The sequence below is a fragment of the Salmo salar genome, chromosome 10 (genome assembly GCF_965601325.2).
Source record: "Salmo salar chromosome 10, fSalSal1, whole genome shotgun sequence".
Classification (NCBI taxonomy): Eukaryota; Metazoa; Chordata; class Actinopteri; order Salmoniformes; family Salmonidae; genus Salmo; species Salmo salar.
In genome coordinates, this window is record NC_138300.1 from 53,518,990 (window position 1) to 53,543,202 (window position 24,213).

Here is a 24,213-nt window from a genome sequence, read left to right on the forward strand (position 1 = left end):
GGTAGTCCACTCAGTATAGGTAGTCAGTATAGGTAGTCTACTCAGTATAGGTAGTCTACTCAGTATAGGTAGTCTACTCAATATAGGTAGTCAGTTTAGGTAGTCAGTATAGGCAGTCAGTAGAGGCAGTCTACTCAGTATAGGTAGTCCACTCAGTATAGGTAGTCAGTATAGGTAGTCTACTCAGTATAGGTAGTCTACTCAGTATAGGTAGTCTACTCAGTATAGGTAGTCAGTATAGGTAGTCAGTATAGGTAGTCTACTCAGTATAGGTAGTCAGTATAGGTAGTCTACTCAGTATAGGTAGTCAGTATAGGTAGTCAGTATAGGTAGTCTACTCAGTATAGGTAGTCAGTATAGGTAGTCAGTATAGGCAGTCAGTATAGGTAGACTACTCAGTATAGGTAGTCAGTTTATGTAGTCCACTCAGTATAGGTAGTCTACTCAATATAGGTAGTCAGTTTAGGTAGTCAGTATAGGCAGTCAGTAGAGGCAGTCTACTCAGTATATGTAGTCCACTCAGCATAGGTAGTCAGTATAGGTAGTCAGTATAGGTAGTCTACTCAGTGTAGGTAGTCAGTATAGGTAGTCTACTCAGCATAGGTAGTCAGTATAGGTAGTATAGGTAGTCTACTCAGCATAGGTAGTCTACTCAGTATAGGTAGTCAGTATAGGTAGTCTACTCAGTATAGGTAGTCAGTATAGGTAGTCTACTCAGTATATGTAGTCACTATAGGTAGTCTACTCAGTATAGGTAGTCAGTATAGGTAGTCAGTATAGGTAGTCTACTCAGTATAGGTAGTCAGTATAGGTAGTCAGCATAGGTAGTCTACTCAGTATATGTAGTCACTATAGGTAGTCTACTCAGCATAGGTAGTCAGTATAAGTAGTCTACTCAGTCTAGGTAGTCAGTATAGGTAGTCAGTATAGGTAGTCTACTCAGCATAGGTTGTCAGTATAAGTAGTCTACTCAGTCTAGGTAGTCAGTATAGGTAGTCAGTATAGGTAGTCTACTCAGTATAGGTAGTCAGTATAGGTAGTCTACTCAGTATAGGTAGTCAGTATAGGTAGTCTACTCAGTATAGGTAGTCAGTATAGGTAGTCAGTATAGGTAGTCTACTCAGTATATGTAGTCCACTCAGCATAGGTAGTCAGTAAGGTAGTCTACTCGGTATAGGTAGTCAGTATAGGTAGTCTACTCAGCATAGGTAGTCAGTGTAGGTAGTCTACTCAGTATAGGTAGTCTACTCAGTATAGGTAGTCTACTCAGTATAGGTAGTCAGGATAGGTAGTCTACTCAGCATAGGTAGTCAGGATAGGTAGTCTACTCAGTATAGGTAGTCTACTCAGCATAGGTAGTCAGTATAGGTAGTCTACTCAGTATAGGTAGTCAGTATAGGTAGTCTACTCAGTATAGGTAGTCAGTATAGGTACTCAGCATAGGTAGTCAGGATAGGTAGTCTACTCAGCATAGGTAGTCTACTCAGGATAGGTAGTCAGGATAGGTAGTCTACTCAGCATAGGTAGTCAGTATAGGTAGTCTACTCAGGATAGGTAGTCAGGATAGGTAGTCAGGATAGGTAGTCTACTCAGCATAGGTAGTCAGGATAGGTAGTCTACTCAGTATAGGTAGTCAGTATAGGTAGTCTACTCAGTATAGGTAGTCAGGATAGGTAGTCAGGATAGGTAGTCTACTCAGTATATGCAGTCCACTCAGCATAGGTAGTCAGTAAGGTAGTCTACTCGGTATAGGTAGTCAGTATAGGTAGTCTACTCAGCATAGGTAGTCAGTATAGGTAGTCAGTATAGGTAGTCTACTCAGTATAGGTAGTCAGTATAGGTAGTCAGTATAGGTAGTCTACTCAGTATATGTAGTCCACTCAGCATAGGTAGTCAGTAAGGTAGTCTACTCGGTATAGGTAGTCAGTATAGGTAGTCTACTCAGCATAGGTAGTCAGTGTAGGTAGTCTACTCAGTATAGGTAGTCAGGATAGGTAGTCAGGATAGGTAGTCTACTCAGCATAGGTAGTCAGGATAGGTAGTCTACTCAGCATAGGTAGTCAGGATAGGTAGTCTACTCAGCATAGGTAGTCAGTATAGGTAGTCTACTCAGTATAGGTAGTCCGTATAGGTAGTCTACTCAGTATAGGTAGTCAGTATAGGTAGTCTACTCAGTATAGGTAGTCAGGATAGGTAGTCAGGATAGGTAGTCTACTCAGCATAGGTAGTCAGGATAGGTAGTCTACTCAGTATAGGTAGTCAGGATAGGTAGTCAGTATAGGTAGTCTATTCAGCAAAGGTAGTCAGGATAGGTAGTCTACTCAATCGTATAAACCTTCCTCTGCCACTGCAACTATTATTCCATTGCTTGACATTTGAGGGAATATAGCTTTTCAATATCCTGGCTTTGTATGCATGACTACCTTTCTGACATTAGTGCTGGGTAAAGAGGTGGTAAGAGAGAGAGAGAGAGAGTATATTTGACCTCTCAGCTTCCCTTTCAAATCTAAAACCTTCAAGCAGACAACTTAAGAAAAAAAACAACAATGACAAGTGGTTCAATGAAGAATGAAACAAACTAAGGAAGAAATTGAGAAACGTATCCAACCAAAAACATGGAGACCCAGAAAACCTGAGCCTACTATGCCTTCACTATGGTGAATGACTAAAACAATACAGAGAATCTAACCACTTCTGGGAAAATTTGAACACACTAAAACAAACAACACAAAGAGTTATCTATTCAAAACAGAGATGTATGGATAAACCACTTCTCCAATCTTTTTGGACCTATGACAAAGAACAAACAGCAAAAACATATACATGATCAAATACAAATCTTAGACTCAACTATTAAAGACTACCAGAACCCACTGGATTCTCCAATTACATTGAATGAACTGCAGGACAAAATACAAACCCTCCAACCCAAAAAGGCATGTGGTGTTGATGGTATCTTAAATGAAATGCTAAAATATACAGACAACAAATTCTAATTGGCTATACTTAAACTCTTTAACATCATCCTCAGCACTGGCATCTTCCCCAATATTTGGAACCAATGACTGATCACCCCAATCCACAAAAGTGGAGACAAATTTGACCCCTATAACTACCGTGGGATATGTGTCAACAGCAACCTTGGGGAAATCCTCTGCATTATCATTAACAGCAGACTCGTACATTTCATCATTGAAAACAATGTACTGAGCAAATGTCAAATTGTCTTTTTACCAAATTACCGTACGACAGACCACGTATTCACCCTGCACACACTAATTGACAAACAAACACACCAAAACAAAGGCAAAGTCTTCTCATGCTTTGTTGATTTCAAAAAAGCATTTGACTCAATTTAGCATGAGGGTCTGCTATACAAATTGATGGACAGTGGTGCTAGGGGAAAAATATACAACACTGTAAAATCCATGTACACAAACAACAAGTGTGTGGTTAAAACGGCCCAAAAAAACACACACATTTCTTTCCACAGGGCCATGGGGTGAGAAAGGGATGCAGCTTAAGCCCCACCCTCTTCAACATATATATGAACAAACTGGCGAGGGCACCAGAACAGTCTGCAGCACCCGACCTCACCCTACTAGAATCTGAAGTCAACTGTCTACTGTTTGCTGATGAGCATGAAAGGAATAACGAATCCAGTTCTTTGCGTCATTTCTTTTTGGGAAAGTACATACATAATTACACACCCAACTCACTCAGGTGCTTCGCTATATCACATATGACATGTCCGTAAGCTTGAGTTCATTTGCATACACAAAAATCATACAATGATGGAAATACCTGTGTGTTGTCCTTGTTAATGCAGACAGAGAAGAGCTCCAACTTCTTAACCATAGCCTCAATTTTGTCCCGCACATTGAATATAGTTGCAGAGAGTCCCTGTAATCCTAGATTCAGATCATTCAAGCGAGAAAAAACATCATCCAGATAGGTCAGTCGTGTGAGAAACTCGTCATCATGCAAGCGGTCAGACAAGTGAAAACGATGGTCAGTAAAGAGAACTTTAAGCTCGTCTCTCAATTTAAAAAAAAGTGTCAATACTTTGCCCCTTGATAACCAGCGCACTTCAGTATGTTATAAAATAGTTACATGGTCGCTGCCCATATTGCATAGTGCAGAAAATACACGAGAGTTCAGGGGCCTTGCTTTAAAATCAAATCAAAGTTTATTTGTCACTTGCGCCGAATACAACAGGTGTAGACCTTACAGTGAAATGCTTACTTACAGGCTCTAACCAATAGTGCAAAAAAAGGTATGTATGTATGTATGTGTGTGTGTGTGTGTGTGTGTGTGTGTGTGTAAGTAAAGAAATAAAACAACAGTAAAAAGACATTTGAAAATAAGAGTAGCAAGGCTATATACAGACACCGGTTAGTCAGGCTGATTGAGGTAGTATGTACATGTAGATATGGCTAAAGTGACTATGCATATATGATGAACAGAGAGTAGCAGCAGCGTAAAAAGAGGGGTTGGCGGGTGGTGGGACACAATGCAGATAGCCCGGTTAGCCAATGTGCGGGAGCACTGGTTGGTCGGGCCAATTGAGGTAGTATGTACATGAATGTATAGTTAAAGTGACTATGCATATAAGATAAACAGAGAGTAGCAGCAGCATAAAAGAGGGGTTGGGGAGGGGTGGGGGCACACAATGCAAATAGTCCGGGTAACCATTTGGTTACCTGTTCAGGAGTCTTATGGCTTGGGGATAAAAACTGTTAAGAAGCCTTTTTGTCCTAGACTTTGCGCTCCGTTACCGCTTGCCATGTGGTAGTAGAGAGAACAGTCTATGACTGGGGTGGCTGGGGTCTTTGACCATTTTTAGGGCCTTCCTCTGACACCGCCTGGTGTAGAGGTCCTGGATGGCAGGCAGCTTTGCCCCAGTGATGTACTGGGCCGTACTCACTATCCTCTGAAGTGCCTTGCGGTCAGAGGCCGAGCAATTGCCGTACCAGGCAGTAATGCAACCGGTCAGGATGCTCTCGATGTTGCAGCTATAGAACCTTTTGAGGATCTCAGGATCCATGCCAAATCTTTTTCGTTTCCTGAGGGGGAATAGGCTTTGTCGTGCCCTCTTCACGACTGTCTTGGTGTGTTTGGACAATTGTAGTTTGTTGTTGATGTGGACACCAAGGAACTTGTAGCTCTCAACCTGCTTCACTACAGCCCCGTCGATGAGAATGGGGGCATGCTCGGTGCTCCTTTTCCTGTAGTCCACAATCATCTCCTTAGTCTTGGTTACGTTGAGGGATAGGTTGTTATTCTGGCACCACCCGGCCAGGTCTCTGACCTCCTCCCTATAGTCTGTCTCGTCGTTGTCAGTGATCAGGCCTACCACTGTTGTGTTGTCTGCAAACTTAATGATTGTGTTGGAGTCGTGCCTGGCCATGCAGTCGTGGGTGAACAGGGAGTACAGGAGGGGACTGAGCACGCACCCCTGGGGAGCTCCAGTGTTGAGGATCAGCGTGGCAGATGTGTTGCTACCTACCCTCACCACCTGGGGCGGCCCGTCAGGAAGTCCAGGATCCAGTTGCAGAGGGAGGTGTTTAGTCCCAGGTTCCTTAGCTTAGTGATGAGCTTTGAGGGTACTGTGGTGTTGAACGCTAAGCTGTAGTCAATGAATAGCATTCTCACATAGGTGTTCCTTTTGTCCAGGTGGGAAAGGGCAGTGTGGAGTGCAATAGAGATTGCATCGTTCATCCACCTCTGGCCTGCTCGCCTCCCTACCTCTGAGGAAGCACAGTTCCCGCTCAGCCCAGTCAAAACTGTTCGCTGCTCTGGCACCCCAATGGTGGAACAAGCTCCCTCACGACGCCAGGACAGCGGAGTCAATCACCACCTTCCGGAGACACCTGAAACCCCACCTCTTTAAGGAATACCTAGGATAGGATAAAGTAATCCTTCCTGGCACAGCTCCTGGTATATGTCCGTTAGGTTTATGGGGGGTCAATTAAGGAAGAATTAAGTCCTCCACAATAGTATGGGACTTGCCTGTCCTAGCCACTCAGTAGCTCACCATATAAGACTCTTCTAGCCCCTTCTTATTAATGGAATCTGTTGCATTTATACATGTCTTACTACTCGAAAGTCATCTTAATTCTCACTCAAACTCCCTGTGTGTTATTTTTCAATTTGGCATGTTTTGTTTCTAAATGTCTGCGCAAGAGTGAAGGTTTCATTGAGTTGTGAGACAGTACTTTTGCACATTTAACACACTGTGGCTGAGGAAAGGCACTACTCCCAATATAAGTGAACCTCGTATGTGTCTCTATGGACGCGGGCCTTACGTTTTTTTTAACCATTTATCAATTTTTGAGCAAACGGAATGAGCAGCAGCTACTTTTGGCTACATACGGACCGTTAGTGGAATTCCCGCGAGAGAGTAACGGTTAATGTGATTGGATGTTGATTATTTGACTAGGTTACCTGTATTTGACATTGTGTTGTTATTTCGCTGAACACTAGATGGCTTATTTTATTTTTGGCAGTGAAATGAGGCTACTCAGGCGAGAAAAAATTATTATATTTATCAATTAACAAAATGCAAAGTGAGTGAACAGAAGAAAAATCTACATCAAATTAACATTTGGTGTGAACACCCTTTGCCTTCAAAACAGCATCAATTATTCTAGGTACACTTGCACACAGTTTGAAGGAACTCGGCAGGTAGGTTGGCCCAAACATCTTGGAGAACTAACCACAGTTCTTCAGTGGATTTAGGCAGCCTCAGGTGCTTCTCTCTCTACATGTAATCCCAGCCAGACTTGATGATGTTGAGATCAGGGCTCTGTGGGGGCCATGCCATCACTTCCAGGACTCCTTGATCTTCTTTATGCTGAAGATAGTTCTTAATGACTTTCGCTGTATGTTTGGGGTCGTTGTCATGCTACAGAATAAATTTGGGGCCAATCAGATGCCTCCCTGATGGTATTGCATGATGGATAAGTATCTGCCTGTACTTCTCAGCATTAAGGAGACCATCAATTCTGACCAAATCCCCAACTCCATTTACAGAAATGCAGCCCCAAACTTGCAAGGAACCTCCAACATGCTTCACTGTTGCCTGCAGACACTCATTCGTGTACCGCTCTCCAGCCCTTCGGCGAACAAACTGCCTTCTGCTACAGCCAAATATTTTGACTCATCAGTCCAGAGCACCTGCTGCCATTTTTCTGCATCCCAGTTCCTGTGTTTTTGTGCATAGTTGAGTTGCTTGGCCTTGTTTCCACGTCGGAGGTATGGCTTTTTGACCGCAAGTCTTCCATGAAGTCCACTTTTGACCAGACTTCTCTGGACAGTAGATGGGTGTACCAGGGTCCCACTGTTTTCTGCCAATTCTGAGCTGATGGAACTGCTGGACATCTTCTGATTGCGAAGGGAAGTAAGCATCTGCTGCAGGAAGTTTCCTTGGCCGACCACTGCGTCTACGGTCCTTAACGTTGCCCGTTTCTTTGTGCTTCTTCAAAAGAGCTTGGACAGCACATCTGGAAACCCCTGTCTGCCTTGAACTTTTTGCCTGGGAGAGACCTTGCTGATGCAGTATAACTACCTTGGGTCTTGTTGCTGTGCTCAGTCTTGCCATGGTGTATGACATTTGACAGTAAACTGTCTTCAGCAACCTCACCTTGTTATCTGAGTTTGGCTGTTCCTCACCCAGTTTAATTCCTCCTACACAGCTGTTTCTGTTTCAGTTAATGATTGTGTTTCAACCTACATTTTGAATTGATGATCATTAGCACCTGTTTGGTATAGTTATTTAATCATACACCTGACTATATGCCTACAAAATATATGCCTACAAAATTGTGCAAGTGTACCTACAAGAATTGATGCTGTTTTGAAGACAAAGGGTGGTCACACCAAATATGGATTTGATTTAGACTTTTCTTTGCATTTAGTTACTTTGCATTTAGTTAATTCATAAATATAATCTATTAAACATGTCTATTTTTGAAAGCATTCTTACTTTACAGCATTTTTTCACACCTGCCTAAAACTTTTGCACAGTACTGTACCTCGGCCTAAACATCAGTGCCACAGGTAACTTCCACAAAGCTGTGAACGAGCTGAGAGACAAGGCAAGAAGGGCCTTCTATGCCATCAAAAGGAACATACAATTCTACATACCAATTAGGATCTGGCTAAAGATACTGGAATCAGTTTTAGAACCTATTGCCATTTATGGTTTTGAGGGCTGGGGTCCGTACAACGTAAAACACCAAATAATGCATGCAGATCAGAATTAGGTCGATGCCTGCTAATTATCAAAATCCAGAAATGAGCTGTTAAATTCTACAACAACCTAAAAGGAAGCGATTCCCAAACCTTCCATAACAAAGCCATCACCTACAGAAAGATTAACCTGGAGAAGAGTCTCCTAAGCAAGCTGGTCCTGGGCTCTGTTCAAAAACACAAACAGACCCCACAGAGCCCCAGGACAGCAACACAATTAGACCCAACCAAATTATGAGAAAACAAAAAGATAATTACTTGACACATTGGAAAGAATTAACAAAAAAAACTGAGCAAACTACAATGCTATTTGTGACTCATTTCAGGAAACTAGGCGTATGTCACGGGTCACTACTTCACGGGAGGGCCATTTGAACTTAAACGTTTTTTAAATGAAAATGCGTCTTTTGGCAGAAATGCCTTCTTGAACATGTAAAATGTCATGTGCCTTAATAACAGACTTGTATGCCATCTGTAAATACAAATACAATTGTTAAATTATGAGCCTAGTTGGTTTAGCCACAGAAAAAGCCAGCAACCTTCCCGCTAGCCATGATTAGCTGAGATAATGAGTGGTCTGGACATGCTGAGAGATGAGTTCGGATTGGTCTGCCATAACGCATGCTTCTGTCTATTTGAGCTAGTCAGTATATGTAGGTAATCCTGTCTAGCGCTGCTTTCTTTATGTATCACGTAGTAGAACTGCATAAGTGTTGCTCTCCACTTTCTGGAGGACTGAGTTTTGAAATCAGTGGAATTAGAGTATGATAGCTAAAGAAGATGGAGAAAACACCTGTCTCCGGATTACATCTTCAAACTAAGGGCTACCATGGCATCTGTGACAGGGAGAGGCATCCATCAATGATGTATACGGGTAACATAGTCTAGCTAGCTACATTTTCAGATATTACATATTTCTAATTTTGACATAAAGTTGTTTTCATTTCAAGTTAAAGTGTACTGTTAGCTAGCTAGCTAACGTTATCTGGCTGGCTCGATAGCTAACGTTACATGTATAATCTTATTATTTGTACATTGAACCTTACATTGAACCTGGTTGGTTAGCTACCTGCAGATGCATGCAGGGTAGTAACGTCATGATTTGGGATTATGGTTCATTGTTTACCTACCTACTGTAGCTAGCTAGCTACATGTCTTAACAAAATACTCCACTATGCAAGTAACCATTTCAATAGAATGTCACTGCAACAACTGCTGATAGACGTAGCTGGTAAATTATATCTACTCTGATTTCAGAGCACTCTCATCTGAGTGTGACAGAGCGCAAAATAACTGACAAATTTATGAACGCTCAACACCCCATGAATATGGCCGGTGTCAGTAAACATTGGCAAAAAATAGTAGATTGTTGCCAGCAGCACAGTTGCAGTCACCAACGCTCTGGATAACATAACAACCTAACCAGCTCTGCTAGGGTGAGTAAAATGGTCAGAGTGAGCTGTTCTCTCATTTGTGTCTGGAAGTAGCTAGCAAGCTAGCCAACGTTAGCCAGTTAGCTTGGGTGCTTGAGTGCTGTTGTTAGGACAGAATGCTCAGATCAACCCTTAAAGAGATGGGTGGGACTAAAGCTTCAAATGGTGTGAATGATGCTGAATGGATGTAGGCAAAGAAGAGCTCTCCAGTAGGTATCAAAACATTCAAAGGACATTTCCTCAAAAGTGAGGTTAGAAGTTTATCAACTTTCAAAGCAGAATTACTTTCCCATTGTTCCTCAAATGCAGTGTATGATATACCTTTTGTAGCTCTGCGTCTGCTTTTATCCAATGTAAAAAATACAATTAAAAATGTTGCTACATAAGACTGAATTAAGGCGGTCGGTCACATTTGGCCCTAAACAGAGTGTACACAGTGGCAGAATATCTGACCACTGTGACTGACCCAAACTTATGGAAAGCTTTGACTATGTACAGACTCAGTGAGCATAGCCTTGCTATTGACAAAGGCCGCCGTAGACAGACCTGGCTCTCAAGAGAAGACAGGTTATGTGCACACTGCCCACAAAATGAGGTGGAAACTGAGCTGCACTTCCTAACCTCCTGCCAAATGTATGACCATATTAGAGACACAAATTTCCCTCAGATTACACAGACACAAAAAGAATTCGAGAAAAAAAATCAAATTTTGATAAACTCCCTTATCTATTTGGTGAAATACCACAGTGTGCCATCACAGCAGCAAGATTTGTGACCTGTTGTCACAAGAAAAGGGCAACCAGTGAAGAACAAACACCATTGTAAATACAACCCAAAATGTTCATTTATTTTCCCTTTTGTACTTTAACTATCTGCACATTGTTACAACACTGTATGTAGACATAATGACACTTGAAATGTCTTTATTATTTTGGAAATGTTGAATGTGTAATGCTTACTGTTCATTTTTTATTGTTTATTTATTTTGCTTATTAAAGAGAGAAAGAGAGAAAGAGAGAAAGAGAGAGAGAGACAACAAAACACATTGTCTCAAATCCAGACAACACACTGAAAAGGTGCAGTAGCTCTACAACTGTGACCTCCTTTCCAACAGCGGTAAAAAACACAACACACACAAAGATTCTCTCCTATTTGCATTAGAGCAGAGACGTCTCAGGCTAACGTCAGAGCGGTGGTTTAATGTTAAGCTACACCATCTGTCTAGCAGTCAAGCTCACTGTAGTAGATGAAAGAAAGAGAGGTAGAGAGAGGTACAGTGGGCCTCCTTCCCTCCCTGTGTGAAACCCTCTGACACTCCCCAGGTGTGGCAGTTTGACTACTCACTAAGACTTTAAAAAAAAAACGGATATTGGCACAAGATGGAGGGAGTGTTGGAACATAACAAACACAATTACAGTTAACGAAAATATATCCTTAATCCAGTATAAACTAATGTATAGAATGCATTATATAAGAGACAAAATTCACAAGTTTTACAGCACAATGGCAGAGTCATGTCTTAAGTGTAAAACTAACAATGACTCAATAATCCATGCCTTCTGGGAATGTTATAAAGTCCAAAAGTTATGGGCAGAGTTAGAAAATTGTCTGTCAGAAGTTTTACAATGTAAGTTTACTTATAATCCGTCTATCTGCATATTTCAAGACATGGCGTAATGGGGGTGCGGTGAGACACCCAATGGGTTGGACAATATTATTTTTGTCACTTATATTGAACAAGCTATTACTTAAAAATACTGGAGGTCAAATGATAATCCAATGTTAAGAGAATGGAATAATCAAATTATTTATTATTTAAATATTTAAAAAAATCTTTGAAATCATATAGGGCAGAGACTTACAAGTATTAGAAACAACTTTGTGTGTGGGATACGGTGGGAACATGTGGGTCTGAGCATGTGAGCAAATGTATGTCTGTAAATGTTAAATTGTTTATTTCATTTTGTCTATGTATACTGTGTTGGATCTTGTCTAGCCATCTTGTCTCAAGAGGACCACAATGGAAATAAGTCCCAGACTTTGTGTGTTATCCTCCATGATTTAACAATGGAAATAAGTCCGACTTTATTGTGTGTTGTCCTCCATGATTTAACAATGGAAATAAGTCCCAGACTTTATTGTGTGTTATCCTCCATGATTTAACAATGGAAATAAGTCCCAGACTTTATTGTGTGTTGTCCTCCATGATTTAACAATGGAAATAAGTCCCAGACTTTATTGTGTGTTATCCTCCATGATTTAACAATGGAAATAAGTCCCAGACTTTATTGTGTGTTGTCCTCCATGATTTAACAATGGAAATAAGTCCCAGACTTTATTGTGTGTTATCCTCCATGATTTAACAATGGAAATAAGTCCTAGACTTTGTGTGTTATCCTCCATGATTTAACAATGGAAATAAGTCCCAGACTTTATTGTGTGTTATCCTCCATGATTTAACAATGGAAATAAGTCCTAGACTTTGTGTGTTATCCTCCATGATTTAACAATGGAAATAAGTCCCAGACTTTGTTGTGTGTTATCCTCCATGATTTAACAATGGAAATAAGTCCCAGACTTTGTGTGTTATCCTCCATGATTTAACAATGGAAATAAGTCCCAGACTTTATTGTGTTATCCTCCATGATTTAACAATGGAAATAAGTCCCAGACTTTATTGTGTGTTATCCTCCATGATTTAACAATGGAAATGAGTCCCAGACTTTGTGTGTTATCCTCCATGATTTAACAATGGAAATGAGTCCCAGACTTTATTGTGTGTTATCCTCCATGATTTTAATTCATGTGCATGTAAGGCTTTTTCAAGTTTTATGTGTGCTTGTTTTTTAAAATGGTCAAATTAATAAACTAAACTACATTTTCTGTTTCTTGAATTGTATTTTCTTTTCTATTACAACAACAACAACAAAATGACTACTCACTAACTCTTAATGGATATATTTTTCATATGAGGGGACTCACAACACTGTTGTCCAATGCCCTGAGCGACCTGGCTTAAACTTCAGAAACACTCAGGCGCTGTATCATGTTCCTGATATAGACAGAGACAGAACAGAGACGGGAGATTTCCCTGGTAGGGACTATGACAGTCATGAAAAACTGACAAGGGAAAAAAAAAAAGATCAAATTGGAGAGACCAATTTCTAGTCATCTCTCTTGCTGAACAGTAGAAGAGAAGAGGAGCTTTGGTTCAGTGGGCTAAACCTGACCAACCTCTGGTACTGGCCTGGGTTAGGGTTCACATCAGTGGAGGCTCCTCAGAGGAGAAAGGGGAGGACCATCCTCCTCAGTGAATTTCAGAAGAAAAAAAGTTATCATTTTTAGATTAAACTAAATATATTCACGTCACCAAATAATTGATTAAAACACACTGTTTTGTAATTAAGGTCTACAGTAGCCTCAGCAGCACTCTGTAGGGTAGCACCATGGTGTAGCCGGAGGACAACTAGCTTCTGTCCTCCTCTGGGTACATTGAATTCAGTACAAAACCTAGGAGGCTCATGGTTCTCACCCCCTTCCATAGACTTACACAGTAATTACAGTGAGGGGGAAAAAGTATTTGATCCCCTCCTGATTTTGTACGTTTGCCCACTGACAAAGTAATGATCAGTCTATAATCTTGGGGTCATAGGCAGCATTCCTCCTCCTCCAAACACGGCGAGTTGAGTTGATGCCAAAGAGCTCCATTTTGGTCTCATCTGACCACAACACTTTCACCCAGTTGTCCTCTGAATCATTCAGATGTTCATTGGCAAACTTCAGATGGGCATGTATATGTGCTTTCTTGAGCAGGGGGACCTTGCGGGCGCTGCAGGATTTCAGTCCTTCACAGCGTAGTGTGTTACCAATTGTTTTCTTGGTGACTATGGTCCTAGCTGCCTTGAGGTCATTGACAAGATCCTCCCGTGTAGTTCTGGGCTGATTTCTCACCATTCTCATGATCATTGCAACTCCACGAGGTGAGATCTTGCATGGAGCCCCAGGCCGAGGGAGATGGACAGTTCTTTTGTGTTTCTTCCATTTGCGAATAATCGCACCAACTGTTGTCACCTTCTCACCAAGCTGCTTGGCGATGGTCTTGTAGCCCATTCCAGCCTTGTGTAGGTCTACAATCTTGTCCCTGACATCCTTGGAGAGCTCTTTGGTCTTGGCCATGGTGGAGAGTTTGGAATCTGATTGATTGATTGCTTCTGTGGACAGGTATCTTTTATACAGGTAACAAACTAAGATTAGGAGCACTCCCTTTAAGAGTGTGCTCCTAATCTCAGCTCGTTACCTGTATCAAAGACACCTGGGAGCCAGAAATCTTTCTGATTGAGAGGGGGTCAAATACTTATTTCCCTCATTAAAATGCTAATCAATTTATAACATTTTTCACATGCGTTTTTCTGGATTTTTTTATTGTTATTCTGTCTCTCACTGTTCAAATAAACCTACCATTAAAATTATAGACTGATAATTTCTTTGTCAGTGGGCAAACGTACAAAATCAGCAGCGGATCAAATACTTTTTTCCCTCACTGTATGACTATTTCTGGAGGACGTCCTACAATGTATCACAGCATGAACTGACATGTTGTCCACCCAATCAAAAGATCAGAGAATTAATCTAGTACTGAAAGCATAAGCTATAGCTAGTTAGCACTGCAGTGCATGAAATATGATGAGTAGTTGACTCAATGAAAGAGAATACTTTAACAGTTAAAAAAAAAAAAAAAATCTTCCAAAATTAAGGAGGAGCAAGAGAGAGAGAGAGAGAGAGAGAGAGAGAGAGAGAGAGTAAGAACTAACTATATTTGGTTGTATTTTTTGTAAACTTTCACTTTCACTTAGCTAGCGAATGCAGCTAGCTAGTTTAGCCTACTCAAACACCCGGCTCAGAGAGGGATGCTATCTTAGCAAGCTGGCTATGGCTATCCAACACTGGAACTCTTCCCAAGTGGCGCAGCGGTCTAAGGCACTGCATCTCAGTGCAAGAGGCATCACTACAGACCCTGGTTCAATTCCAGGATCACTACAGACCCTGGCTCAATTCCAGGCTGTATTACAACCGGCAGTGATTGGGAGTCCCATAGGGCGGCGCACAATTGGCCCAGCGTTGTCCGGGTTAGGGTTTGGCCGGGGTAGGCCGTCATTGTAAATAAGAATTTGTTCTTAACTGACTTGCCTAGTTAAATAAAGGTTAAATAAATAAAAACAAGTCAAGGTAAGCTTTTGGTTTTATACATTTATTGCCACCGGGGCCCGCCGGGGTAACTGCTAAACTGCTTTCTGACTGTACACTGTAGTGTATGATTTGTAGCAGGTTTACTAAAGTGTTAGTTCCAGTAGCTATATTGAAGATGACATAACAACGATGTAGGCTGTGTGTAGCGGTTAGAGGTCAAAGGTTATTTCGCATGATCACAGACAGCTGATGTGTTGTGCACTGAAGTCCACAAGCGAAGGCAAAAGGTGATAGGAGGAGAGCGTGTAGATTGTTGTGAGAAGGAATTATAAATACAACTAGTAAAGTGATCATGCTGTTTGTATGTGACTGCTGTGAAAGTGAACTGTGTTTGCGTGTGATCAGGGGTCTATTCATTCTGCCGATTCTGTTGAAAAACATGAATTAAACAGAAGCAAAAACGGGGATAAACATACCTGAATTTGTCCAACAGAAACTCTCATTTGCAACTGTTGGACTAATGATTACACCTGTCACAAGGGTCGTCGAAAGGGGACCAAGGCGCAGCGTGTAAAGTGCTCATATTTATTTTATTAATGATAACACTTCAACAAAATAACAAAAACGACAGCCAACAGTTCCGTCAGGTACGTAGACAAAACGGGAAACAACTACCCACAAACCCCAAAGGAAAACAGGCTGCCTAAGTATGGCTTCCAATCAGAGACAACGAAAGACACCTGCCTCTGATTGGAAACCATACCCGGCCAAAACATGGAAAACAAAACATAGAAATAGAATACTAGAAAAACCCCAAACCACCCAACACAACCACCTGTCACGCCCTGACCGATCTACTATGGCAAATGACCTCTTACAAGGGTCAGGACGTGACAACACCCTAGATCAGGTAGATGCAGGCGAGAGTGTGCAAGGCGGTATTGAATGTGTCAATGTCTGTCACCTTGATTACTCAAAATTCTCTCGACCTGTGTGTACCTACGTTGTAAACTTTCATTTGTAGGCTAGGTTGTAGCAACCTCATGATGGGTATAGCGAAAATTCAAGTATCATGTAGTAGCCTAAACCTATAGATGTTACATTGAACTGGATGAATGGAATATGAATGACAGACATCCAATATGCTGTAATAGAAATAAGGCCATGCTCATAAAATGTTGTATCATCCTCCCTCATCTTAAACGGCACTGACCGCCTCTGTTTCACATACCTCAGCCTCATTCCACATGCTCTGCCCTTCGACTTCTCCCACTTCCTCCTGTGAATCAGGCTACTGTCCATCTGAAATCTCCCCTACCCCAATCAACCCCTGTCCCCCAACCCCTACCCCAATCAGCCCCTGTACCCTTAACCCCTACCTCACTCAACCCCTGTACCCCTAACCCCTACCCGACTCAGCCCCTGTATGCCTAACCCCTACCCCAATCAACCGCTGTACCCTTAACCCTACCCCACTAAGCCCCTGTACCCCTAACCTCTACCCCCCTCAACCCCTGTACCCCTACCCCAATCAACCGCTGTACCCTTAACCTCTACCCCACTCAAACCATGTACCCCTAACACCTACCCCACTCAACCCCTGTACCCCTACCCCTTTCAACCCCTAAGCCCTCTTAACCCCTATACCCCTAATCCCTACCCACTCAACCCCTGTACCCCCAACCCCTGTACCCCTACCCACTCAACCCCTGTACCCCTACCCCTCTCAACCCCTGTAACCCTAACCCTCTCACCCCTGTACCCCTAACCCTCTCAATCCCCTGTACCCCTAAATCCTACACCTCTCAACCCCTGTTGCCCGAATCCCTACCCCTCTCAACCCCTGGATCCCTAACCCCTACCCCTCTAAACCACTGTACCCATATTGCTTACACTCACCCATTCCTTTCAGATATATGTGAAGGGTTGTAAGGAAGCTGGTTCGGTGATGAGTATTTATTCCTGAGACATAAAATAGCTGTTTTCTTCTCTAGCCAATGCCTAGGCTTTAGCTCAGAGAGCTAACAGAGTTTTGTCGCATGTAAACTCCATGGGTCGCAGGGGCAAGTTGATTTGGGAGTGTTCAGAGCAGTGACAGTTGGTGGTAAGGTCACCTACAGCAGAGAGAAGAACCCATCAGAGCAAACAGGTCTGCATATCTAAGACAGGAGAGGAGACAAAGAGTGAAGAAGAATAGCTTCATTCTTCCAACACACACAGTCTCTCCACGGTCTGAAGGATCTGGGACATTTAATAGCAGGGAACCCAATGTAATCTGGCCTCTCCTGAGGTCTCGGGGCCTTCTACACAATGCCATCGAACACTATCCTGTCTAAAGCTATCCTGTCTAACGCTATCCTGTCTAACGCTATCCTGTCTAACGCTATTCTGTCTAACGCTATCCTGTCTAACACTCACATCTAACGCTATCCTGTCGAACACTATCCTGTCTAACGCTATCCTGTCTAACGCTATCCTGTCTAACGCTATCCTGTCTAACGCTATTCTGTCTAACGCTATCCTGTCTAACACTCACATCTAACGCTATCCTATCTAACACTATCACGTCTAACACCATCCTGTCTAACGCTATCCTGTCTAACACTCACATCTAACGCTATCCTATCTAACACTATCACGTCTAACACCATCCTGTCTAACGCTATCCTGTCTAACACTATCACGTCTAACACTATCACGTCTAACGCTATCCTGTCTAACGCTATCCTGTCTAACGCTATTCTGTCTAACGCTATCCTGTCTAACGCTATCCTGTCTAACACTCACATCTAACGCTATCCTGTCTAACACTATCACGTCTAACGCTATCCTGTCTAACACTCACATCTAACACCATCCTGTCTAACACCATCCTGTCTAACACTACTCCCTTTCAACCACAATTGATTTTATTTCCATTCTTTCTGTTGGAGGAGAAGTGTAGCCGACTGAATGGTGAAACACCTGCAACCCTTGCAGCTGTCTGGACTGGCAGGGCTTGGCTTTGCTCAAAGGAGAAAGTCAAACTGAATGAGTGACATAAATGCGCTGGCATAAACGATAGCTAGCATTGACGTATGTGGTGTATCAGAAGGCCCTTTGTGTGCCTGGCCCCAGATAACCCCAGCTCCAGTGAGGTGAGGACGACAGGGTTCCAATACCCAGCCCAGGAGAAGGCAACACGAACCGTGTCATAAACAGGATCACTTAACTCACATGCAGGAGAAGAAGGACATAGCTCATTAAAAACTAAGAATGAGATCAATCGCCTCAGGTCTGGTGAAAAGTCTCTGTGGATAGTAGAGCAGGTATATAGAGTCTCTGTGGATAGTAGAGCAGGTATATAGAGTCTCTGTGGATAGTAGAGCAGGTATATAGAGTCTCTGTGGATTGTAGAGCAGGTATATAGAGTCTCTGTGGATAGTAGAGCAGGTATATAGAGTCTCTGTGGATTGTAGAGCAGGTATATAGAGTCTCTGTGGATAGTAGAGCAGGTATATAGAGTCTCTGTGGATAGTAGAGCAGGTATATAGAGTCTCTGTGGATAGTAGAGCAGGTATATAGAGTCTCTGTGGATAGTAGAGCAGGTATATAGAGTCTCTGTGGATTGTAGAGCAGGTATATAGAGTCTCTGTGGATAGTAGAGCAGGTATATAGAGTCTCTGTGGATTGTAGAGCAGGTATATAGAGTCGCTGTAGATAGTAGAGCAGGTATATAGAGTCTCTGTGGATAGTAGAGCAGGTATATAGAGTCTCTGTGGATAGTAGAGCAGGTATATAGAGTCTCTGTGGATAGTAGAGCAGGTATATAGAGTCTCTGTGGATTGTAGAGCAGGTATATAGAGTCTCTGTGGATAGTAGAGCAGGTATATAGAGTCTCTGTGGATTGTAGAGCAGGTATATAGAGTCTCTGTGGATAGTAGAGCAGGTATATAGAGTCTCTGTGGATAGTAGAGCAGGTATATAGAGTCTCTGTGTATTGTAGAGCACGTATATAGAGTCTCTGTGGATAATAGAGCAGGTATATAGAGTGTGGATAGTAGAGCGGGTATATAGAGTCTCTGTACATAGCAGAGCAGGTATATAGAGTCTCTGTGGATTGTAGAGCAGGTATATAGAGTCTCTGTAGATAGTAGAGCAGGTATATAGAGTCTCTGTACATAGCAGAGCAGGTATATAGAGTCTCTGTGGATTGTAGAGCAGGTATATAGAGTCTCTGTGGATAGTAGAGCAGGTATATAGAGTCTCTGTGGATTGTAGAGCAGGTATATAGAGTCTCTGTAGATAGTAGAGCGGTATATAGAGTCTCTGTGGATAGTAGAGCAGGTATATAGAGTCTCTGTGGATAGTAGAGCAGGTATATACTTAACCCTACCTGGCTACCTATCTAGCGCCGAGAGGAGACACACACATCGCTCAGAGAAGCTCATGACGCACAAAACACACACTACAGGGAACACATACAGAACCACACACACATGCTACAGGGAACACATACAGAACCACACACACGCAACAGGGAACACATACAGAACCACACACTCACACACGCAACAGGGAACACATACAGAACCACACACTCACACACGCAACAGGGAACACATACAGAACCACACACTCACACACGCAACAGGGAACACATACAGAACCACACACACACACGCTACAGGGAACACATACAGAACCACACACACACACGCTACAGGGAACACATACAGAACCACACACACACGCTACAGGGAACACATACAGAACAACACACACACGCTACAGGGAACACATACAGAACAACACACACACGCTACAGGGAACACATACAGAACCACACACACAAGCTACAGGGAACACATACAGAACCACACACACGCTACAGGGAACACATACAGAACCACACACACGCTACAGGGAACACATACAGAACCACACACACGCTACAGGGAACACATACAGAACCACACACACACGCTACAGGGAACACATACAGAACCACACACACGCTACAGGGAACACATACAGAACCACACACACGCTACAGGGAACACATACAGAACCACACACACACGCTACAGGGAACACATACAGAACCACACACACACACGCTACAGGGAACACATACAGAACCACACACACACGCTACAGGGAACACATACAGAACCACACACACACGCTACAGGGAACACACACAGAACCACACACACACGCTACAGGGAACACACACAGAACCACACACAAGCTACAGGGAACACATACAAAACCACACACACACGCTACAGGGAACACATACAAAACCACACACACGCTACAGGGAACACATACAGAACCACACACACACGCTACAGGGAACACATACAGAACAACACACACGCTACAGGGAACACATACAGAACAACACACACGCTACAGGGAACACATACAGAACCACACACACGCTACAGGGAACACATACAGAACCACACACACGCTACAGGGAACACATACAGAACCACACACACGCTACAGGGAACACATACAGAACCACACACACGCTACAGGGAACACATACAGAACCACACACGCTACAGGGAACACATACAGAACCACACACACGCTACAGGGAACACATACAGAACCACACACACGCTACAGGGAACACATACAGAACCACACACAAGCTACAGGGAACACATACAAAACCACACACACACGCTACAGGGAACACATACAGAACAACACACACGCTACAGGGAACACATACAGAACCACACACAAGCTACAGGGAACACATACAAAACCACACACACACGCTACAGGGAACACATACAGAACCACACACACGCTACAGGGAACACATACAGAACAACACACACGCTACAGGGAACACATACAGAACCACACACGCTACAGGGAACACATACAGAACAACACACACGCTACAGGGAACACATACAGAACCACACACACGCTACAGGGAACACATACAGAACCACACACATGCTACAGGGAACACATACAGAACCACACACAGTACTACTCACTAAGGAGCAGGCTGACTGAGGTGTGAACTGGAAATAGTGAGGGTCACATTCCAGTGGTCGGAAGCAAGCCAAGCCAGGGTGGGATTTTCTCTCTCTCTCACACACAAACACACACACACTCCTGTGGCTGGTGGTATGATGTGATTTGGCACACAAACACACATGTGGACGTGACTTGACTACAGTCATTTCTCAGATGATGTCATCTGTGGCTGTTATCTCAGGCAGATCGCTCAAGAGTGACTTCGAAATTGGACGTTTATCCATGACCTAAAGACGTCGGGAAATGCCTTTCACAACCGGCCACTAGGGGTGGCAGTGGGCGCTATGGGTTCTGCTAGGGTGATGTGGACAGGAAAAGGAAAGGGTGATACCTAGTCAGTTGTACAACTGAATGCATTCAACTGAAATGTGTCTTCTGCATTTAACCCAACCCCCATGGAGTGGGGAGGGGGGGCTGCCTTAATCGACATCCACTTCATCGGCACATTGGGTTAACTACCTTGCTCAGGGGCAGAATGACAGATTTTTTTACATGGTCAGCTCGGGGATTTGATCCAGCAACCTTTCGGTTACTAGTCCAACGCTCCTACCAGCCAGGTGTGGCAGAAGGGTGTAATCCCACGACTCTGGATCGGGGGGAACGTGTTGGATCCCAGTGGTGGACACTAGTTGTTTATTTTATTGTTTGAACCCTATCCCAAACCTTAACCATTCGGAATGAGTGCCTAAACTTAAATGTTTTAACCCTATCCAATGCTTTAACCCTTAAATCTTTGTACATTTTACATTTGGAGCGACGTTTGAAGAAATGGAACGATACTGAGCAGGAGGAGTCGACCCAGGGTGTCATAGACACTTTGAACTTTGACGTTTGGAGAAACGTCGAAATTTGACATTTGGAGAAAAACGTGAATGAACGTCTAACTCTGCAGTGAGACTGAGAGCTTGCTGGTTATCTAGAAATGTCTGTGGTTCCACCACACAGCGTATGAAGTCACATCATATCTCAAACTCACATTATCATTCATTAAAAAATTCACAGATCTGATAAGGATCTACTTGGATAGAAATGTTATGTTATAACTGTACTTCAATAAAGTTAGCTCAGGTGCCTGGAAGCATTTGAGCCTACAGTACACAACATATTCTTCTATTGGAGTATTTTGTCAATTGGTCCTATCAGAAGGGTAACAATAATAAGGCAAAAAAGTAAATAAGACATATTGTCCTTTATGTGATCTAATAAATTGCAATTTCTCTTTAAGGATTATGTCCTAATAGCTAGAAGGATTCGACCTAGTAAGTATAGCCTATATACAAGTCGTTTAATTTTACTCTACAGCTCCCTCCTGCTTTCAGACCAAACGTTCTCCCCCTACCCTCAGCCAGCCCCACCTCCATCCTTCCCTCAGCCAGCCCCACCTCCATCCCTCAGCCAGCCCCACCATCCCTCCCGCCCTCCTCAGAGATATGAATCAGCGGCGCGCCGACACCTCTCAGCCCAGAGCGGGGACTGGACTCCCAGTCATTCAGAGGCCACCCTCATTACCCCTCCACCCTGCACCCAGGTGGCCGCGGATCTAATGCCTTAGCCAGTTCCAAAACCAGCCCCCCCCCCCACTCATACACACACACCCCTAGCTCCGGCCCCCCACTCACGCCTTACATCCCATTCAGTCCGACTGAAGTCAGAAAAAGTGTGGAGCTTAATGACTTTCCCACCCACTAAAGCGAACGCACATGTTGAAGACGTTAAGGATAATATGGCTTTCGATGGTCTTTACCTCCCCAACGAGTATTGTCACAAATGTTGAACAGCTTGAGTTCAGCCTTAATCCTAGCGTTAAAATGCATGTTACCCACATATGCACATGCTACTCAGTTTCGGTTATTCTGCATGTAATGCTTATTTCCATTCAACATAGCCTGACACACTGAATAAAGCGAAATACCATGAACAACACTAAATACGCGCAACGTGAGTGCAGGTTCATACTTTCAAACATCAAAGTGTTCGTGTAAAATTCGTCCACATTAACGGTTTTAATCAAATGTAAAGGGTTTACCTGAAGATGTTTAAAAGATGCTGTGAGTTGTGTCATGTGCAGACTGAAGCAGCGCGAAGTACATCTCGCGCTGTTAATTTTCTCCAAAACCTCTCCGTCTTCAGCACCAGTCCTGCGCGCAGAGCTCAACGCGATCAAATACCACATCAGGACAACGGTAACCCGCCCCAATGGCATTCTGTTGGCTGAAAACAGTCAAAATAAGATCAATTTCTCTACAACAGATTTGTTTTAAGTTCTATTCAGCTCGTGTCAATTCCTCTAGTTGATTTGGAGAGTCTGGTTTGGGTATGGAGAGGTTGCTGCTGTCCGTCCGCAGGAGAGGGGTAGATTTCTACTCGCGGCAGACACTCCCACCAACGTTGCACGTGTGGCACCTCATCACTTTGAGTCCTGTCGAGACTAGAGCAGAGGGACAAATCTAGGCGATTTGGGAATTTTAACACAGTATCAAATCTAGGCGATTTGGGAATTTTAACACAGTATCAAGGTCAGCGAAATTTAGCCTAAATTATTAAATCTGAGTTTAAATGATGCTATTCTCTAGTTATACGCACTACAAAATGTCCTTCCATATCTACTGTCATGCCATTTACCAGTCAGTGTAATGAGTAAAACCTAACGACTGTTGAGGTGCTAATTATAAAAAGTGTATTTATTTTGTATTTTTATTTAACCTTTATTTATGACGGAAAACACCGATGTTTTTTTCTAGCTAGTTTGGGTATCCTAGTTTAATTAAACAAAACATGTTGAAGACAACAACGTTTATATTATTATTCCTTCTAAAAACACAAGACACAAAAGGTAGGCCTTTTGAATTTTGTACAGACACATTTCTAATTTATTGCTATTCCATTTATAAAAGTTTTAGCTCTTGTATTGACTATGTTTTGTGGTGTAGCCTTTTATAGTTATTGATCCTGGTTACACCTATATGATCACATTAACACACTATTACGTTTACGTTTGATTTATGTTTAAGATCTGTTCCATGTGGACATTAATCACAGCCTTAAAACCCTCAGTGATATTTAACATTGAACAAACTTCAGATCTTAAGTGTTCAAATATGGGAGGTCTAGGTCTCCAGCGAGCAACACCTGGTTCATGCTAGAATTACAGCTATGTTCTGGGAATTTCAATGTACCCTTATAAAGGTTCAAATCGTAATTGTCCCAGGGTCTGTGTGCAATTTTCCAGGTGGACGGAAAAGAGCTGGATGATCTCTCCAAATAAAAGTGAGAGAGAAAGAAG

The 24,213-nt window shown here is 42.8% G+C and overlaps 1 protein-coding gene across 1 annotated transcript in view; it reads right to left on the reverse strand.

The window, feature by feature from the left end:
* Positions 1-23,292, reverse strand: part of anos1b (anosmin 1b) — a 147,968-nt gene extending 124,676 nt beyond the window's left edge. The window contains exon 1 of the mRNA XM_082957076.1: positions 22,957-23,292. Coding sequence (XP_082813202.1) covers positions 22,957-23,133 — 177 coding nt within the window. The 5' untranslated portion in view covers positions 23,134-23,292. The remainder of the gene's footprint in view (positions 1-22,956) is intronic.
* Positions 23,293-24,213: the final 921 nt, after the last annotated feature.